Source organism: Anopheles funestus, chromosome 2RL, assembly GCF_943734845.2.
Source record: "Anopheles funestus chromosome 2RL, idAnoFuneDA-416_04, whole genome shotgun sequence".
Taxonomy (NCBI): Eukaryota; Metazoa; Arthropoda; class Insecta; order Diptera; family Culicidae; genus Anopheles; species Anopheles funestus.
Genome location: NC_064598.1, coordinates 14,378,412 through 14,398,721, shown reverse-complemented (window position 1 = coordinate 14,398,721; position 20,310 = coordinate 14,378,412). Strand labels below are relative to the sequence as shown.

General features: G+C 44.7%; 1 protein-coding gene across 5 annotated transcripts in view; it reads right to left on the bottom strand.

Moving 5' to 3' along the window:
* The window catches only part of LOC125764981 (nuclear receptor subfamily 2 group F member 1-B), a 71,485-nt gene that overhangs the window by 20,024 nt on the left and 31,151 nt on the right, over positions 1 to 20,310 (bottom strand). For 3 of the 5 annotated variants that reach the window (XM_049429777.1, XM_049429778.1, XM_049429782.1), the window contains exon 3: positions 9,438 to 13,389. In XM_049429777.1, coding sequence (XP_049285734.1) covers positions 12,038 to 13,389 — 1,352 coding nt within the window. In that variant the 3' untranslated portion in view covers positions 9,438 to 12,037. Of the gene's footprint in view, positions 1 to 9,437; positions 13,390 to 20,310 lie in introns of those variants that run through there. The other 2 variants (XM_049429779.1, XM_049429781.1) reach the window with 1 other exon arrangement.

The window sequence follows — 20,310 nt, the reverse complement described above, 5'->3', positions numbered from 1 at the left end:
TGTTTTTGGCGATGAATGGTAGTACAAATGAGCCACCGGGTTCTTCGGAGTTCGGGATGTGCGGTGGTTTCTAGTCTTGAAACGTGCTAGCGAGAGGCGATCCTTCAGTTCGTCGGAGGGAAGATCTCGAGATCGGAAAGTTCTGCACCGGGCTCTGTACAACCTCGATAGCGCAACGATTTATGACCCAACAACCGTTTCCCGCGTATCTCCATCTTGGATATTGGGTCCTCTTGAGGGATGCTTTCTCGAACCGATAGGACCATAGCCGCTGCCGTGCGAACTGTTGAGCGAATCTTTTATTGTTCTGACCCAACACCGCCGCGGAATGTGCACGGCGAAGTGTCCGGTGCGATAATGCCGGAATCGTTTTGTGTCTTATTGCTTCCTCAAGCCCTTCTTTTGGCGGTCCGCTCCTTGGGCAGTACCGCTTTATCTCTAACCCGGAACCACAAAAAGGAGCAATCGTAAAGCACCGAGAGCACCAACGACGAGAACGCTATGATTTATGATCGCGCTTGGTGCGCTTGTGAGCCATATTCTCGTGAGATGGTTTTGCCCGTATTTCGGCGTTGAATCGAGCGGTAATCGCACGAAGTTGAGGAGAAAAAAGCACTCCCCACTGAAGCAAACGCGCGAGATACGGATCGATTGGGTTGAGTTTATTTGAACCGTGTGTTCGAGGTGTAAAATTTATAAATTGCACTTTTAAACTTCGTGCGAGAACACGATGTTGTACATATACACCAACCGTCCTTAAGCGGGTGGGTTTGCGTTTCCATGGCTTAAACCTTCTTACGAGTGCCCCGCGATCGTACCGGGTGAAGAGAAAAGGGTGAAAAGTTATTATGTCTTCCTGAACGGCCCAGCGGGAGTTTTTGTCATTTTCATTTATTCAATAATAAATATTTGAGTAACTCTTTCTTCCTTGCACAAGCCGTTTTTTGGGAATGGGAGCTTTGGACCCTTTTAAAAGCTTGCAGCAAGCGGATCGATCCAAATCGATTCCTCCACGGTTTAGCTTTGTGGTCTGTTTTCTCAGCCAAGTTTCACTGCTGCTGAGATGTGTCCTACCCCCGCAGCAGGAGTTTCGTTTCACGGACACACACACTGGAAGGGCGTTTTTCCACTCCAAAACGCGTGTTTTATCTGATTTCGATTTACCTCCTTTACGTCCAATGACTTTAGCAGCTGTGTTGTTGCTTCTTCTCTTTTCCGCCGATCGTTTGCTCCCGGTCGATGGCCAAACCCTTGGCCACCGGCGGCACCTATCAACAGCGCAACATCATTTGCCAAGTGCGCTTTGCGTGAGTATGCGAGCGATACCTGCGGCGTGCTGTCATAAATCAGCATCGAAATGAAGTGTAAATATTGCGCGATTAGTTAATTATTAATGATTTATTCAATTTTGCACCTTCCAGGCACCACCCTGTCTCACCATCGGCGACCCAAGAGTCATGCTGAGTCATCCTGTTCGTCACGCAGTACGGGTTAGCTTTTGTTGTTGGCTATCCCCGGCAATTTTGATAAGCTTAACGCACATTTGTCGGAAAAACGCGCTTTACTTTCTCCATGGTCGTCCATGGGCAAAGGTGACATCCGACCGACCTGCAGATCAGCGTACCGATATCAATCACATGACGGACAGATGGGTGAAGAAATCAGAAGAAATTCCAATCCAGTCACAGTTTACAATCAAATCGCATCCGTGGCTCGCTGGAATGCAATTTAGTTTTATTTTTGCACATCAATCCTGGATGCAGTTCAACGTAAAATAGCATGCTTCCTCGCATGGTATGTACCAGGAAGCTGAACCATCTTTAAGATGATGTTGTGGTTTCCTATAAAATCCGAAGCGTTTTATGAGACATTTCAATTAAAGCTCTGGTGAAGAAGGTGTATTAGAAAATGATTTATGTCCTTACTCTAGTTCGAGGTCTCTGGTCCGGGTGTAGGATGAGTTTGGATCAGATTGTTTTATAGCACTAGAGTTTTATTGCAACAGAGGATAGATCTATTATGCATGATTTACATGTTTATGATGCTGCAGCACTGGTCGTTAGAGTATGATTAGGACTTGTACCTTAATGCTCATGTTTTGGTTTACAGTTCACCTGGCTTACAGTACAGGTTCTTCTTGGAGGTTGAAATGCTCCACTTTCAATGAACGTATCAAGGAACTGATGATCCCAATGGTCATTTTCAACATCTTCATATCGAATCTCAACTCTCTTTTCTCGTCAATATATGTCATGTATTCGATCTTTGATTTAATTGATGTTGTAAAACACCTTAACCATGTTTCAACGACGGATTGAAATAATACGGAAGTGAAGCGTGGAGCTTCAGGAGGAGAAGTAGAATTTTTATAAGGAGTTTTTCTTTTTCTTCTTATTTTATGGTACTAAGAAATCTTCAAGAGATCTCTGGCCTGTCATTTCTGGACATCCTTCACTTTATTTATCTGTAGCAGGATAGTCAATCCAGGTTACGAGAGTTCGATTCGAATAGGAATTGATACAAAGCTCTGTCGTTTAGGATCAATCCGATTATCCCATCCATTACCGCAGATATTCACTTTAGGGATGTAGGTTTTGTATTTTTCAATTCTCATTACTACTGGCTAAGAGCCAGAATATTATGCATATGGATGAACCAGCACAAAATTTTATACTATGAACCATTGATAATCATCTGCCCTGCTATGTATGAAATAATGAGCTTCCAATACGTAGATTTCAATTTGATTATAAATGGTTTCTTTACCTTACTTCTACCCACCAATGAGAAATGGGCAAAAATTTAAGTAAATATCTGTGCATCGAAACACGGATGTTGAATGTTTTTCTTTCACTGCGCACTGTGGCAGAAAATCAGAACGGCAAACAACGGAAAACTCAACCACCTAGCTCTGCATGTAGATGTGTGCACTTGTACACCAGAAACCGAGCTTGTGTAAATACAAACATTTGCACCTACCAACGGATATAAATGAAACGCAGGCAAACGGCAGAGGAAAACTCGAGCGAGCAGTTCCCGGGAATGGTTTTTTTTTCTCTTCTTCCACGGAACCCCTTCACGCTTCCGCAAACACAGGATAATGTTGCACGCATGATGGAAATAATGGTAAAGTGTAATCATAATGATAAAATTGAAATTTCACTCCTGCATAAGCGAAAAAAGCAAAAAAAAAATCCCCAACAAACCGCGCTGCACACGACGGAAGGGTTACAGTTATCCCGCGTGCGATGAGCGATAATAATATCGCTCGTTGAAAATTAAATAAAAATATCAACTCCATGGCGCTTTCGTTGGTTTGGCTTTTTTAAAAAAAAAGAGCGAACAACAAATGCCGGCATAAAAGAGCAAGAAAAAGGAATGATCCGCACCCTACGCTTGGAAGAAAACACAGGAAATGACAAAATCGTCTCATTCTGGCGGGGTTGCTCGGAACCCCCCCCCCCCCCCCCCCCCCCTTGAAAAATCGTGTCGTGTTGCGTACTTCGTTGGAGATGGTGTAAAGGATCGGGCACTTCATTCCATTTCGCTGATTTTACTGATCAGCGGATGGCGTTTTTATTCTGGTTCGTTTGTATTTGTTAAACCGCAAGGAAGAAAACGATTGTTGGGTGAAAATGCCAGGATGCTGGCCTATGGCATTTACGGGCATTATATTCCCGGTAGGATTCCGTAGCAAGATACGGGAAAAAAGGGGTTAACTTTCATCACCCACACGGAGGGAAATTGTGGTGTATTGTTGTATATTTATCTTCTTAATTTGATTTTCGTTTTATTCTATTTGCATTGAGATGATGGTTTCGAGCGCGAATGCTTTTATTGGTGTGAAGGTTTTGTGTTGAAAGGTTATTTTCAACGGTTTTAGAATTATTATTAAATGTTCACATACTTATTTCGAATATTTTAAACAATTCAAAACAAAGTAAAATGTTTGTTTAAAGCGCAAAACAAAAGCAGCAAGCATTATTCAAACAAGAAAACCCTTGTTCTCACGTCCACGTTCTGGACAATGTCCATCATTGATGAGCTGGAACAGCCTTTACTTTTCTCCACACCAAATACGCTTTTCCAATCACCTTCGGTGCATTGTTATTTTTGGGACAAAATCCTCCACTGAAAAGGAAAGTCCACCTTTTTTGGAGGTTCCTCAGCTCAACTGCCACCTGCGACCGTTGTCTATGATTTCTCCATACCGGAACTGAACGTATCCATCACCACCATCCCGCACCACTATGTGGCGGTGTGTAATGGAAAACCTCACAGAAAAATTAATAATATGGCTTACGAAGGATTATTTTTCCCTACCTTCTATTTTTTCTCTCTTTCTCTCTCTCTCTCTGTGCTTGGTATCGAGTTTTTTTTGGCACATATTTCATTATTGGGAAATGGCGCGGTTACCATCGTACTACGTAGATTTCGAAGGTGTCGAAGGTGTTTGGGGCACAGTTCATGACACATGGTTGTGTGTAGTGGTTGCCCGCCAAGGTAGGCGCCAAATCCAAACAACGTTACCGTTGTTCCGATGGACGCGATTCCGTTTTGCGCTCAAATGTTTTGTCCCCATGGTTTTTGTTTATCGTTAGCGTTTTCGTCTGATGGCCAATCGGTGGCCCTTCCTAGGCGAAACATCAATAGTGTACGGTGCTGGAAAAAACCGACAGGCCAGACCGGAAAGTTGAAAGTTTAGTCCGGTACGGTGTTCGGCATCAGCGATACCGGATGCCGGCGACCGGTAAATAAACGAGTGAACTTACTACCGAAATTCGAGCGCGTTTGGTGCAGGTGAATAAGATTTTGTTGATTTTTCCCGCCTTCATCCTTCAGTGAAAAGCGGGAAATACTACCATTCGGCAACTGTTGTTCGGCGATGCGCTAAAGAGCTTAGCTGAGCCTTTGTCCCTTTTTCACGCACCATACCGATAGTGCGATCGGGCCAAAATCCGGAACCGGTTTCTGGTACAGCCCGGCTGGCGCATCGGAGGATTATTCTATTTTATTATATTTAAGGTGATTAAGGTTAGGTTAGAGGGCGATGGGTTTTTTGGACGGCGGTATACTCGAGTGGCGTTCGATGTTGCGTTATCATGCTGCCCAATCGCAATTGCCGCGGCCACACACACTCCGATGCACTGACCCTTGGCCAAAGCATTGTGTGGGGTGAACCTTTTTAGTGAACGCCGACGATTTTTTGAAGGTGTCATACCGGTCGTCCGGCATTGCTTGGTCGGGTATGCACTGGTCCGGCAAGACCCGCCATATACGATGCACCAAAACAGGAAGGAAGTATTTGAACGTCGCTCGTGTGTTTTGTTTTGTCCATCTCTCTAATGTGATTAGTCAGTTTTTAAGCTTATAAAAACAAAGTTTTCAACTACTCTATCTAATCCAACAAGAGCGGAAATATAACGTACGATTTGTTGGTCAATGGATAGGTGCGCGTGAGCTTTACAACAACCGAACTCCACGTTCCGGGCTGGAGTGTTCGAGATATTTTCATGGATTAAAATCGATCGTGTCGGGTTACGCAATTCGTGCTTTCTTGCTTGTGATGGAAAGACCCTCTCGTGACCTCTCCCGTGTAAATAGGTTACTTCCGGGTTAGACAAATGCACTTTCGAGTCGTTCGAAAAGGAACCGCTAGCAGTATGTAATTCGTTGGATTTAGTACACATTACGTAGAGTAGTTGTGCCACCGGAAGTATTGGATGTCGATTAAGCACTTTAAAGTTGTAGTCTAAAAATAAGCTAAAGTTTTGACTGTAAATGGGTCAAATCATCGTAATGAGGCAAACATTTTCCACACGATCGTACACGATTGTTGCAATATCGCATGAAGTTTCCAATTGATTAGCACATTTTCCGGCAGATATTCTCCTATGACGTTGACTGTAATGAACCAACACTCCTCGTTCCTTTACTTTTCCCTTCCTATCCACGTTCTGCCATAGCTTCAGACATCCGAATGCCCGTTCATGCGCAATCCGGTGTGATAAAATAGCAGATTTTATTATCTACGCAGAAATTTACTGTATGTTTAATTTGCTGGCTGCTTTATTGTTATGATGATGATTATGTTTTATGGCGTTAATGTGTGGCTCCGGTCGAATGTACTCGTAAGGGGACTCTGTTCTCTGGAAGGTGCTTCGAAGCGTCTCTCCATCCATGCGTACTTGCGAATGTAACCGCTCCACGCTGGAAGCGGTGAAGCCTTAATCCCGTCCGACCTTTCGCACCTATTTTTCGCGTAATTTTATGTGCAATTTTATACCGTTTCCACCTCTTTCTAGTCGCAAATTGCAAGGTGGAATAGAATGCAAGTTGTGGGAAGAATTCTCGAAGGTATATGTGAAGAATCTCAATTGGCACACCTTCATATCGACACCTTGTACAATGCAACACTTCGAGTTCCTTCTGCTGCGGAAGGTCAGCAGAGAGTGGTGGATTGAAGTGTGTTACAACCTTGCGTGTCAATAGCTCTCTTGTCGCACGAGTCCTCTAAGTGGGGTGTAAGCAAGAAGGATTGAAGCTGAGCAAACAATAGACCACTGTTCTGCCCTCGCACGTGTCACCAAATAACAGGCATAGGAGAGGTTTTCAATTGCTCTCGACTCGCCACATCCTCGGTTGAACTCTGGCGCACGTTTAGCAAGTGATAATTAACCTTTTTATTGTACCGAATGAAATTGTAATTAAAATATATATACACCGTGCGTTGAGCCGCGAAACATGTCGCCAGAATTTACGCGCATCGGTATGGCCGCGCTCGGACTAAATCATATTATCCTTTTTGTGGTCACTCGGACGGTTTGTCGTCGTTGTGAAGAAAGTGTCCTATCCCGACTGGGGAGACCTTATCGCAGCTGTCCCGTGTGGTGAAACGCGATAGAAACCCGCACCGGGCCGGAAGGTGCTAAATGGTAGCAAGTGTTTGGTCGTGTGCCGACCATTTGTACCGGATGCTTGTCCACACCGAAACCACCGGAAAAGGGGTGGGGGTTCCCCAGGGACAGGGGTTTTGTTAAAGGAAGGAAGGAGGTGACTTTTTGGGAAGTATGTAAATTATGTTGCACGCAAAAAAGGGTTGGCAAGAGATAAATGTTGATTGTTGTGTGGTATGTTTTTGTGGCCCACACAATCTCGGCCATGGGGGAAAACCATGGCTGTCAGCCCGGGTAGCAGCAGCTGGCAAAATCCGACTAAAAAGAGAGGTTTAGTTAGGGTTGATTATTTATGCCATTAATCGGCGATGGTGAATCGGATCATCTCTGTCGGGTTGGGTTAAGTTGTAAAGGTTTTTTTTTGGGTTGGTTTCTGGTGTTGTTGTGGCTTTAGGAGATTGGAGTTGGTGTGTAAGCGTGAAGTGAAGTCTTAATGAACGTGCAACATTTTTAGACCAGATAACAAAGCGTGAATTAAATTGAGATAGGATGTCCTTCAGTTTGTCCTGCTCTGGGAGGAATATTTTTGCTGATTAAAAAAATTCGCCCTGAAGTATTTCTTTTTTTTCTTGACACCTTTTCCAACGCCTGTGTTGCCCTTTAAACTGAGCGTAACCAATCACAAATGTCACTGTTTCTTGTTATTGCTCAGAAAGGAAGTGTCAAAAGCATTTCGTTACGGTCAACAGTCGTAACACAAACGGAGCCGACGATTGCGACTCACCCAACCACTCTGCCTGAAAGGATCTGGTTGTCGAAAATGTCAGCAGCGATGTACAGGAAATTGACATTTCCCGGGGAGAAATTGAAAAATCCCTTTTGCAGGGTTTGGAAAACCGAATCGTGCAGAACAATAGAGCGCGACAGAGGTTAGTGTAACACCTTCCAGTCGTGGGGTAGGAGGACGATATTAAATTAAGTCAAAATAAGAAGGGACACGCTTATTGTTATGGGCCATCACGCGCCACACTTACCCCTTTTTTGCGGGGGGTAACCTTTGAGCTTCGGGTTGGTTTGAAAATGACACCCATTGTTTTGTGTGGCATTAGTTTTTGATATGTAAATTTGGTCTAAAAGATTAAACAGTACCCATACCACTGTGTACTAGTATAAAGTTTATGGCTATGGCTGTAGGATACTTCAAATCTGCTGGACTAGGATGCATCCCTACGATAAAGACGACGCACAAATCGGTGGTACCGATCATCGTACCCACTGTTGCTGTCGCTCCGGTGTTCCCGGAGGTCGAAGATTAGTTGACTGGATAACAGGGTAAACAGTGTCCTGATGGGGAGGATCCCGTTTAGGAGCGAGCAAATGTGCAAACAATTTAATATATTAGTGTCGAACTGTACCAAGCAGCAGAACTGGTGAAAACTGTATCCCAGCTCAGTAGCATGGAAGAGGGTCACCCAACCCTTGGCCTCAGGTATGTTGGACACTCGGTAGGAAGGAAGACAAACTTTTGGAAACCATATCCGATCGTAGTACTTCCGTGTCGTAGAAGTGGTGATACGCCAGTGTCTGGGTAAGATAAAACAGGAATCAATTTGTGTAACACATTCCCGTCGGATTATACCATTGTGCATTCTAATTAATCTTCCCTCTGGGACGCTCTCTTGGACGTGGAAGAACCGTGGAAGAGATTCGACCTTGCGATCTTGTGGGCGGAAGAAAAATGTATGCTGTATGGAAATTTATTGTCAGTACGTGGAGCACGTGACAATGCGGATCTGTCGGATGTATGTGGCCGGATTGCGGCACGTCTTACAGATGTTTGGCAGTTATTTATATTTTTGGTTTTGTTTTTGTCGGGACAAACCACACAAACATTCCGCCGGATGCATTCTGACCGCGCATTGGAGGAAGCTGGAGTTTTGTTTTCAAGGGGAAAACATTTAAAGAATTCGCTTCCAATCCACTGTACCACTCGTCTGCCGTTTGATCTATTCGCATGATTTAATCGTAATCGAAACAAGCGACTGACATTCCTTTCCACGGAAGTGATACTGTTGTTGTAGCAACAAAGGCCCTTCCGAGTGGTTTTTCTTCTTCTCTATGTTGTTAAAAATGTCCCCCAAAGGTCGGAAACAGTAAAGAACTCAAATCAAAGAGAAATTCAATCGAAATGAAAAAAATGAAGTGCGGGAAACGTTCAGCAAAACCATAACTTCAACCTCGGTACACCACACATGACACTGAATGGTGGAATTTATTGAGCGGAAGAAATTGATTTACAATAATTCTTGCGTTTTGGTGGACTTTATTTATGGACCACAGTTTGCAGGAGTTTTGCTTTCTTTCCCCAAGGTTTTTTTTTGTTGGATACGTATCAATTTTTTTTGTCTTTCAGTGGTAACATGTTGTGTTTGGGAGGAAAAAAAAGTCAATTTAATGATCAGGCTATTGGGAGTGAGATTTTAAAAAGATCGATAATTCGTTGATGTAAAGTGTAGGTATGAGATCATGGTTTGGTAATATTATGCATGTGAATGAATGAAACCAAAATAAAGTTCATCTTTGGGTTTAAAATAATAGTAAATTAAAACTCTCTTATTGACAATTGACTTCCACAGCGTCCTATGTGAACCTTTAGTGTGCGCGGGGCGCTGGAAAACAGACTCGAAAAACCTTGGTGCATTCCATCGGTGTTCGTTTTCATTCGAAACATCGAATTGGTACATTACCAGCTCTTGTAAACATCGCTAATTTATCCCGTGCGATAAGCGTTTCGGAAACGTGCAACATTTCCCTGGTCGTGTCGCTAGGCAGGCGCCAAGAGTCGTAACATCTTGGCACGAATGTACCTCGGGTCAGATAGCGCGTCCTGTGGCGGTAAGGCATGGTAGCGGGAAATAAGGTTGTCTTCCAGAAGCCTATGTGTGTTTTGTGTTGTGAAATTATATCAATTTAATTTCCGCGAAACATGCACCCTAAAGCGGCCAAATGAAGGCAGCTGAGAGTGCATTCGGTCCATTAGCAAAACGGTTGGTGATCAGCTCGCGTGAAGTTCAACCGGCAGTTCCATGGCGGTAGGAACCCGCGAAATGTACGCGCGCTACGGACCGGTGTGACCATCGCACTGACCTTTTCCCATTGCAGTTCTCGGTTCTTCCGAGGCGGATCTCGGACAAAAAGGACTACCGGCAGAAGATGGTTCTATGTAGCCGAGAATTGAAAAGAAGAAACGGTACGTTCACGGTCATGGTCTCTAATCTCGAACCGAGATCCTTCCGTTTCGTTTCGTTTTGGACGGATTGAACTTGGGGTGCTAAAGGGATGCAAGAAGAGAGGCAAGGCAGCAATACGCTTTATTTATGCACCAGTGCCCGAGGAGACAATATGAGCATTTGTCCGGAAGGGAATACAGTACGCTAGAAGCAGCTCCGGCGGCAATAGTGCTACTGCTGCGGCTACCTTCTCCAGCACCACGTTCCGAAGACTGTCAGATGGTTGGGTAAGCGTCGGGAGTGATAGGTACGCCAGGTACGTCACGAAACAGCGGCGCTTTGGCGCAGTCAACGTCGACGAGGACGTTCGTGGCGTTGATGATGATGATGAAGATGAAAATGCACGAGACATGAATTCATGTTTTGCGTTTGTTTCACTTCACATCTTCCATCTTGGCCGTGGTCGACGGATTTTTTTTCCCTCTTCCTCACCCCGTGTATCGCTTTCGTCTTGTATGTGAATGCGCGAGTTCCGTTGTGGACGATCACTTGTGGAAAATGGTTTGGAGAGGCTGCCCGGTGCAAGTACAAAGCAAACAACGAAATCTTCAAGAGCGAACCAAGCAATTCCTCGCAACACGGCTTCGCATCGGTTTACGTTGTTGTTGTGTCCGATTCTGATTTCGTTTCGTTTCGCATCCCATCTTTGCCTGCGCTGTGTTGTGAGGCACCGTGCACGGTAATGTTATCCGAAAAGTGGTAAACACAAGAGCTGCAGTGAATGTCGCAATGCGAGCGGTTGAAGGCATCCGTCGCGCATAATGTGCAACATTTCTGTTCGATGTCGCCCGTTACCGGGAATGATGGTTAGGAATTTGGAGTATGTGACGCCTTGCACCGGATCGGTAGATTCCGGGAGTGCACGTGTAAATGTGTGTGTGAGTGTGTCATTCAAAAGGCAAGAAAATACGGAAATTCTCGAGGAGAGTGATGTACAACCTAATCCAATCTACAACCTACGAGATACATACACGAGTCAAGACAGAGTGAGGAAGAAATGTGCGGAGACCTGATTGCGACACGAATTCTGACGAACGACACACATTGGAAGATTGAATCATGCAGAATGCGACAACCAAGTACGCGAAGCTATCGGATACAGAAAACCTCAAGAAGAGAACGGAACTTTCCCTATCACGAAACTCCCAACATTGGAGAATGCATGCTTACAGTACGCGCGGAGAAGAACTCTAGAAGCAAAATCCTCCAAATCGAGACACTACACACTCTATCGATCAACGGACTTAAACTATTCGACAACATCGCAAACTGAACGGAACACGGTACGGTTTTATTTTTGCTGAACGAAATCGCATTTATTTTTCACTCTACTTTTGCAGGCCATGGTCTCGAGTCTAATCTAATCCCATCCTGAGCGAATTTTGCGATGAAACAAAGGTACAGCGCAACGAGCTAGGAAGAGGTGGACCAGAAATAACCCACAGATGTGTGTACAGATGAAGACTTACGAATCTACGTAACCAATGCTTAATACAGTACAGGGTGGAGCATAAGTTAAATAAATAGCTTAAGAGTACCACATTATGGTAGGGAAGGTGAGCGAGATACATTACATTAAGCTAGTACTAGAGCTATGGATATACATGGCAACGTTGACTTGTATTTTTGGTAACAAATACTGATACAATAGGACGCTTATCTGTACAGAACAACTACGAACTAGAAGGCTTAAATATTAGGAACTAAAGAATACCGCTATGCACAGTGCGATAAGTACAGTGTCGATCAGAGTGATATGGTTTTTCGAGTGAAATCACATGAATGGGATCAGTCGAAAGAGCATATCCCCGTGGACAAGGCGTCGCTAGTAATTGAGTCACTGTGCTTACACTATCGTCTACTCCAAGGACTGTACGGGGAGAACTTGTAGTCCGAGCTACTTCCACCATGGCTAAGATACTTTGGACCGGTTGAAGGTATCGGACCCTGCAAGCTACTACTACCATACGGGGTAAATATACCATTCGAGCCGAAACTGGACGAGAAGGCCGAACCGACCGCGTACGGGCTACTGCTGCTGAGATTCACGAAGTCATCCAGCGTGCCGTGGTACGATCGGTTCGGTGTGTTCTGATGAAAGTTGAACAGTGGCAGCGGTGGTGTCTTCGACTGCGCATTGCTGCCAAACAGTGCTCCGACACCAGCCGCCACTAGCGATGGCGAACAAACACTGGGTGCCGCAGAACTAGCGTTTGACTGTGTGGTTAGGTTATGGTTAATGGTTTTAAGATCATTGTTATTGTTATGGTTATGGGCGGTGGTGGTGTTGACCTCGGTGGTGGAGTTGGGTGCCGGTAGCGTCGTCGTGGTCACCGAAGGGGACGCAATCGAGGACGCTACTGCGGGCGCACCCGATGTATCCGCCTGGTCCGAGTTGGACACCATAGAGGTTGAGGAGGTGAGTGAAGAATTACCACTAGAACTGTTCAGGGTTATGTTGGCAATGGAGCTGTTAGGTGAATCGGTGTTGCCACCGGTTGTGTTAAACCCGGTGTTAGAGGTAGTATTGGTACCGGTGCGGTACAGATGCACCTGCACCAGATGGATAACGTCCGATTCGGACTGGAGGGAGTGTAGCTGGGTGCTGGTTTTGGCAAGCAGTGCGTGGACATCGCCGAAGAGATTGTCCAGCAATTTACCTGTGGTAAAGAGGACTATCGCCTTCAGGCAGGAGTACTCGGCCGAGTCGACGTGTAGCGCCTTCAGCTTTTCCACCTGTTCCTGGAATATCCGGATGTGGTCCATGAAGGCGACAACCCGATCGGCTGCCATGGGGGAAGCGTGTAGACCGGCCGCCGCCAATAGCGGGGCCACGTGCAATGGCATCGAACACTGGGAGGCATTCAGCACGAACAGCTCGGACCAGACGAGCCGTAACAGCGCCACCTGATCGGTGACTTGGAGATCCGGAAAGAAGGGAATATTGCGGGCCCATTCGACGGCGGAGAACAGTAGCCGGGCAGCTAGTTCGCAGATGTTGTCGATGCCCATAATGTTGTTCGTCTGCATGCACTGACCGTACCGGGACGTGGGGTAGGGTTCCGCCCGCAACAGCAACGAAATGTAGGAACTAAGGTACGAGTGACCGTTGAACCCGGTCACGGAGTCACCGTTTGGTATTGAGTACTGGCCGTACGGTATGCCCGGTGGTTGTGACGGTGGAACTCGACCTCGCTGGACGGCTGCGAAGAAACAGAGAAAGGAGACGTACAGAATGTTGATTAGTTGTTGAGAAATTCGTTTCGAAAAGCGTCCTCAAAATGACAGATACAGTGAATGTCAGAATTTTTGAGTGTAAGGGTCGACACGCTGCTTTCATTCGATAGTGCAATTGTAATTCAATTTCGTTTTCTTTAAAGCATCCAGAAATTTAAATATTCATAGACCAGTGAAGCAAGCAGCTAGCTCGCGGTGCCCGTTCCAGGTCCGTTATATCTGTCAGGGCCACTTAGAACAGTGCACCACAAGTACACGTTCAAACGGTGTTATTTGAAAATCGGCCTACTTGAAACTCTCGGCGGGGAAACACGCATTGGACAACTTCGAGGCACCTCGAAGTACTCGTTGATTATGATGTCGTCTCTGTATGTGTGTATGCAGCACCTGACGCCGTTAATCCGCTTTCCATCCATATTGCACCCTTGAAACCCTTCATCATTACACCCTGCCGTCTCGTGTGCCAGTCCGGAGCTACAATTAACTCCTCTCCCCAACAACCGATGACAACGGCAAGTTCCTCGGCTACGCACACACATTGATGCAAGCGTGCGCTTGTTGAGCAAACAATGAAGTTTCGAAAAAATGAGCATTAATTATTTATGATTATTACTGTCATTGAGTGTACGTACACCACCCCGTCCAAGGTGCTACATCGTGGGTTTTATGAAGAAAGAAAAACGTCCCATCAAACTGCGTAAAGCGATGGGGGGGGATGGCGTAGTAGAGGTTGAATTTTCCTCTAGCTTCTTGCGAGCGGTTTCATGCCCTTGCCTTAGCAGCCGTGCTGTTACTTATCTAAGAGACTTTGATTAGAAGCATGGCAAACGCCACGAGATGACGGGCCTGTGCCTGCTAAAGTGACCTAGAGGAGTTAATTGTCGTGAAATGAAAGCCCCTGTGAAATGGACTAGTGGCAATCGAGCTCTGGTCTATCGTCGAAACCTCAGCATCTCGTTTTGTCATGTCTTATCAGTACCATTTTTGTGATAAGCTCACGATCGGAATGTGTTTTTTGTATACGGTTTGTGTGTTGTAAACAGCCGTTCGAAGCAGGATTCTTTTGCGCCTTCCCGACGAAGCGTCCGATTGCGAAACGGTTTTCGTAAGCGAAACAATCATTATTTATTTACATTCGCGGGTTGCGTGCGCGTCTTGTGTTCCAGATGCTGTCGGTCGGGCGGTAAAATATCCTCCTTATTATTGCAGCCCGTCCGAAGGTGCAGAAGTGAAGCATTATGAACATATTTCGCTGCTCGTGATTGAACCGCTCCGGCGGCATTTGTATTAGCTCCGATAAGAGGTATGGTAATTGAATCAAAACTGAGCTTAAACGACCCGGCAACTTGCTGCCGGAACCGGTGGCCATGTGTAACTGGGCAGCGGTGTACCGTGCTTAGCCGTGTTTCGTAAACGATCGTGCACTTTCGCGCAGACCGCCTCAAGCTGTGCGCTGCAGATTTACCGGCATAAATCAGATAATTAAGCTAGCGGGTGTATACTAAGAACAGCAGTGGTAGTTTGCAGCATGAGAGCCGCATTACCAAGCACAGATGTAAACCAATAAAATGCAGCCTTAAGATGCAACTCTTGCCGTCGTACGGAAGGATCGGGCCATCATCTTTCTGTATGCCTCCGGTAGGGAGGGTGTGTGTGTTGAAGAAAGACACGAACCAGTGTTTCGGTATCGATCCCTATTCTTCTTTGAGCAAAAGAAAAAAGCGGTGCACAAAGACAAGGTTATTATTGTTGTGCCTCATGTTAACACACTCGCGAGCATCGATTATTAATGCTATTTAAAATGAAATAAAATAGCCAATAAATCTTACCCTGCTCGCCTGGCCGCAAAAGAAGCAGGACGCGGAAGAACCGAACGTAAAAGGGTTTGTTTCGCGATCACCCTCTCGGCCGTGGGTGGAAGGGCAACCGACCGCAAGCACAATATGGCACTTGCGGGGTCGTTTCTTTTTTTTTGTGTTTTTATGCTTTTTTATGTTTACAGCATGGGAAAAATGAAACGATTTGCTTTAACGGTGGAAAGGAAAAAGGATGTAAATGTTGGCTTGCCCTCGGTGCCGATCAGTACCGGAAGGCTAGAAAAAAGCAATTTGCTGTGCAGCTAATCGTTTATGGCATTTTCTCTCACGTTGGCAGCTGGTTGGTTTAAAATGGAAATTAAATTAGCAAAGATGTATGGCTTGATTTGTGAGCGTTATTTGTTGGTGGTGTTTTGGTGGAAAATTCAAAATTTTTACTTTGCCCAAGCGTTTGTTTGAAGATTTGCGCAGCGTAGCCATTCGGATGGAAACAGCTCAGCCAGTTAATGTCCTGCCCGAGTTAGGGTTCAAATTTTGTCTAGAGCAAAAAGGTGTGTTGCCTCTTAAATTAAGATTTTGTTTAATGCGTGTCACAGACTTGTCAGTCTAATTGCCTTTAGGTATTTAAACTGAGAATCCAAGTCTGTGATTTTAGAATTAAATCAAAAGAAAAAGTGATAGTAGAAGACATTTGTAAATAATTTTAAAAATTGATTGATTAATCGAAAAATCTTTACTAAACCTGATAAAGATATTTACAACCCATAACCATACTACAGCAAACTTTCACTTCCACATAAGAGAGTCAATGTGCTTGACAAGTGTGTCTGCTTCCGCTTCCTAGTGAGTGTAGTTTTTACGCCATGCACGTGTCGGCCACGTTCCGGTCACTTCCTATCTGTGTGTTATCTTTTGCAATATCGGATGCGCTTTTCAACCACCATAAGCTGTAAAATGCACCCGTGGCCGATATCCTGTTCCATTTGTGGAGCGGAAAAAAACATTCCAGTCGACGGAGAACCGGACGCCGCAGTAGCTTGACGGTCGTTTTTGTGTTTCTACCACCATAAAAGGTATCCTTGGGTGTGTGTGCGTGCTTTTATTCTACGCCATTTCAGTTGCAGTGAAAGAGAACTTTTTTGTGTGTCCTTGCTTTCAGCAGTTGCATCCGACTGATAGTTATCGGGCAAGGTGCGCGCTGAAAGCTCGCGGAAATAATATTTGAAAAATAGGAAACCACTTTTCCGGCCCGGTAAAATGGTAACGATTTTTTATAATAAAAAAGATATTCCTTTCAGTGGAGGACAAGGAAAAAAAGCATGAAAATTATGAAAAACGGGTCGATGTCAATTGAAAATACATAAATTTCTTCTTCACGTGAAAGTTACTTTGGAGGCATAAAAAAAGTGTTTCACACCATTTCCATCGAGATTGGGAGGAAACTGATGGGTAAAATGATTTAGATAAGGGTCAAACCATTTAAAATAAATTGTCACCGCTTTGACCTTTTGTTACAGGTTCTCGTTGCTTTTGGGTGGGAAATTTATGGCAAGACTGCAACAGGTTTCGAGTACCTCCTCTCTGAATGCAGGTGAAGTTGGTTTTTGTTAGTAAAAGTACAAAATCGATCCCCGGCTGAATGTAACAGTGAGACCCGTTTTACGATATAATTGAAAATAGTTTTATTTTGTGAAAATTTCAATGCTTGTCAGGGTACGTCCGTAATTAATTATTAACTCGCTGATAATGCGAATGTTCACAATTTTATACCCGATCGTTACATGTCGATCGTATCAAGATCGTTAAGAAAATCGCTCATAATATAATAATTGTTAGTTTTTTTTTTTTACTTTTAAAAATAAGCTTGTGAAATTTAACACTTTTACAAGGTTTATCTTTTTTTTCACAAGTTCAATTATTCGCACAATGTTGCGGATCATGTCACGTTCTGGTGATCCAATTTGCAATCGAAGCGTGCGGCTCGTTGCGAAGTGTTGCACGCAGAAAAAAGGCTAATCCAATTGAATTTCCCTAATCGACCGAAATGGACCCAATTTGCACCTTTCGCGTACGGCGCAATTCTTGCAGAATCAATTTTCTTCATTCTGGCGCAAGGTTCCTTCGGACGCTGCGATACGGACACCCTTTAAAGTATGATGGAATATGCGAAATTTTCCAATTTACCCTAACTGCTGCAAATCCCTCGCTTGCAGTACTTTCTCGCACTAAAAGTGTTGAGCGTTGTGGCAACGTAATGATTCACCTGCTTTTCTTCCCTTTGCCCTCGGGTGGCGACCGCAAAAACCGCCGCCTCTCGAAAGTGTCCGTTTGGTGCAACCAATCATGATTATGGAATCGATTTTATTTGTACCGGTTCGTGGTGCACATCCCAGGCTCTCGTCAGCAGGAATCGCAGGACGGTGCGTCACCACGTAACGAAACACCCGCGCGAAACGGACTGTACTCTGACGAAGCGAAATGCGATCAAATTGGGAAGCAAATCGGACATACTTGTGGCCCGGTTTTCGTGTACGTGATTTCAATCAATTCTTCACGGTCATTTTGCGAACAGAACAGTAAAAACAAGCTCTCCAGTTGAGCTCTCCGCGAGGTTGTTCTGGCCGAGCGGCCCGGAGTGTACATTACTTGGTTCCCGCGGCTTCGGAAAACTCGAAATCCGTTTGTCAGCGAAACCACACGTCATGCTGCGGAGTAGTGGCAGAAGATGGCAGATAAGAAAAGGTTCATTACCGCCTAAAAATAACCACGACTTCTCGACTGCGCCTTTTTTTTGCTGCGGTTTGCGACGACTGTCAAGACAATTTCCAGAGTAGAGTTTGATGAGCCTTGGTGTACTTTCGTTGTTTCATTGCTGAAGATTTTCCTCTTTGCAGGGTGGAGAAAGGTGAGGTGGCGGCTTTTTTCGGTTGCTTTGCAAGCGACGAACCGCAATCAACGCTGTTTAAAAAGACATTAACCATGGCTACATTTTCCATTTTCCTGCTGGAACAAAAAAAGAAAGTGGAAAATACGCACAACACACCTGCCCGCTCGGGGAACATTTTGTCCAAAACATTACTTGATAAAGGAAAAGGAAAAACCCGAACTATACATATTACCTTCTCAAATCTACTAAGGCGCATTTTACTGCCATGGGCCCCGTATCTTGTCGCTCGGTGCGTAATTTATGGACAGCATCTTGCTTTTTCCCTTTTGTTTTTATTTCCACGAGTTTTCCACCGAGAGGAGTCCCACAGTAGATGGGGAAAAATGTTTGGTGCCGAAACATTCGGCAAACGGTACACCGAACCAAAGTCTTCTATCGCTTTGTACCGTGCGAGATAAGCGTTTTAATGTAACACGAATGTTTGCGTTCGAAGTAGAAGTGGAAAGTACATTAAATTTTATAGGTTTGTAGATACGCCCGAACGTAGGTACAATGATGATTCCGTGAAGTGTGTACAGTATGCCAAATTTACAGCCAACTATCAAACGCTACGATGATACCGATACAAAAATGGTTCTTTGCTCTTCATGTTGACTGTTTTGCATTTAAACACTTCACCATTTCCACTACTGACGCGCGTGCATAACTCTTTAATGGGCTCAGGAATTTATCACCAGCAGATGGGCGGAGGGAAAATGAGCAGTAAAGAAAATGTCAACAATAATAGAAGAACGAGCGCAATGGCAAATAAGCATAATTTGAACGGCTGCGTTTCTTTTTTTTAAATCATCCTTATTATGCGTTAACGACGGGAAATCAAATAAACTCATCAGCCATCGAGGTCTGACATCGTATAAAAATTCCACCAAGAAATCAACCAAAAAAAAGGAAAATAAAACCACAAGTTCTTCTCATTCAATTGTCTCATTCACCACCACGAACCATATGTGTTTGCACCGTAGCAATCCGTTGCAATCGAGCATTTGTTGCGCCCAAACTGCAACATAAAACAGCAAACCCTTCATGCTCACCCACCACCCTTTCCCTCTACCCTTTCACCGGCACGATCATTGCGCACATATTATTGCGATCGCGATTGGATTGTATTCTATCGGTTGCCGTGCCGAGTCTGGCCTAATTTATATGTTTCAATTCAAGGACCCGAATCCGCACAAAAACCCCCGGCGTGCAATGAATTATTTATATCTTTTCACACAGCATAAACTTAACCCGGGGCCGGTTGTTGGCGAGGCTCTGCCGGGGCCGGTTCTTCTTGCCTGTGTTGGCATACGAAACATTTACGGCGGATTCTTTTCGGGCCAACGGTAAAAGGATTCATGCAGTGCGGGTGCTGCGCGCTCGTTTGAATCTACCGAAAAAACGAAGTCACACAAATCTTTGAGCCTGTGGTCGCGATGGTGACAGGAACGAAAACGGGTTTTTTTTTTATTTTCGGTATTGCTTTCCAGGGGTGGAGAAAGAAAAGTAGAAAGGACTTCCGAGCATTTACAAAAAAAAAACAATCTCTATAGGAAAGACAAAAAAAGGAAGAAAAAAAGAAAAAAAATCTTTTTCCGGAAAAATGCATGTTTTTTTTAACTGCTTGCTTACTGCTTACCCAGAGTGTCGGAAAAATGGTTTGAATCGATACACCTTAAAATCCCATAATGGCAAGCAGTGTGTAAGTATAAAAATATTATAATTTATTTTTAATCTGATACATAATAATGTTAATCTCAATAAACTCAACGCGATACCTGATACTCTCGGTTTCTACTTCGATGTCGTTGGCCGTGCCTTATGTGATATCGGTCCGGCAATACATATCCTGTATGTTTCACGGTTGTTCCGCGTGTGCGCTGTGTCGGATTCGCGTCGTACAGGGCCGAGAGTTGGGGACCATCTTCGCACGGTCAACCGTGTGGTGTGGTGCGTCCAGTTCGCGTTATGTTTTTTCCCCACTCGTACTTTGTGCCACATTTGTTTTCCAATTTTTTTCTCTGTCTCTCTCTTTCTCGCTCTCAGCCAGGTGGGGTGTAGTTGTTACCAGGGTTGATGGTGAATGTTGGTACATGCGCGCCAGACGCACATTGTTGTCTGACTTTCGGAACCACTCGGATTGG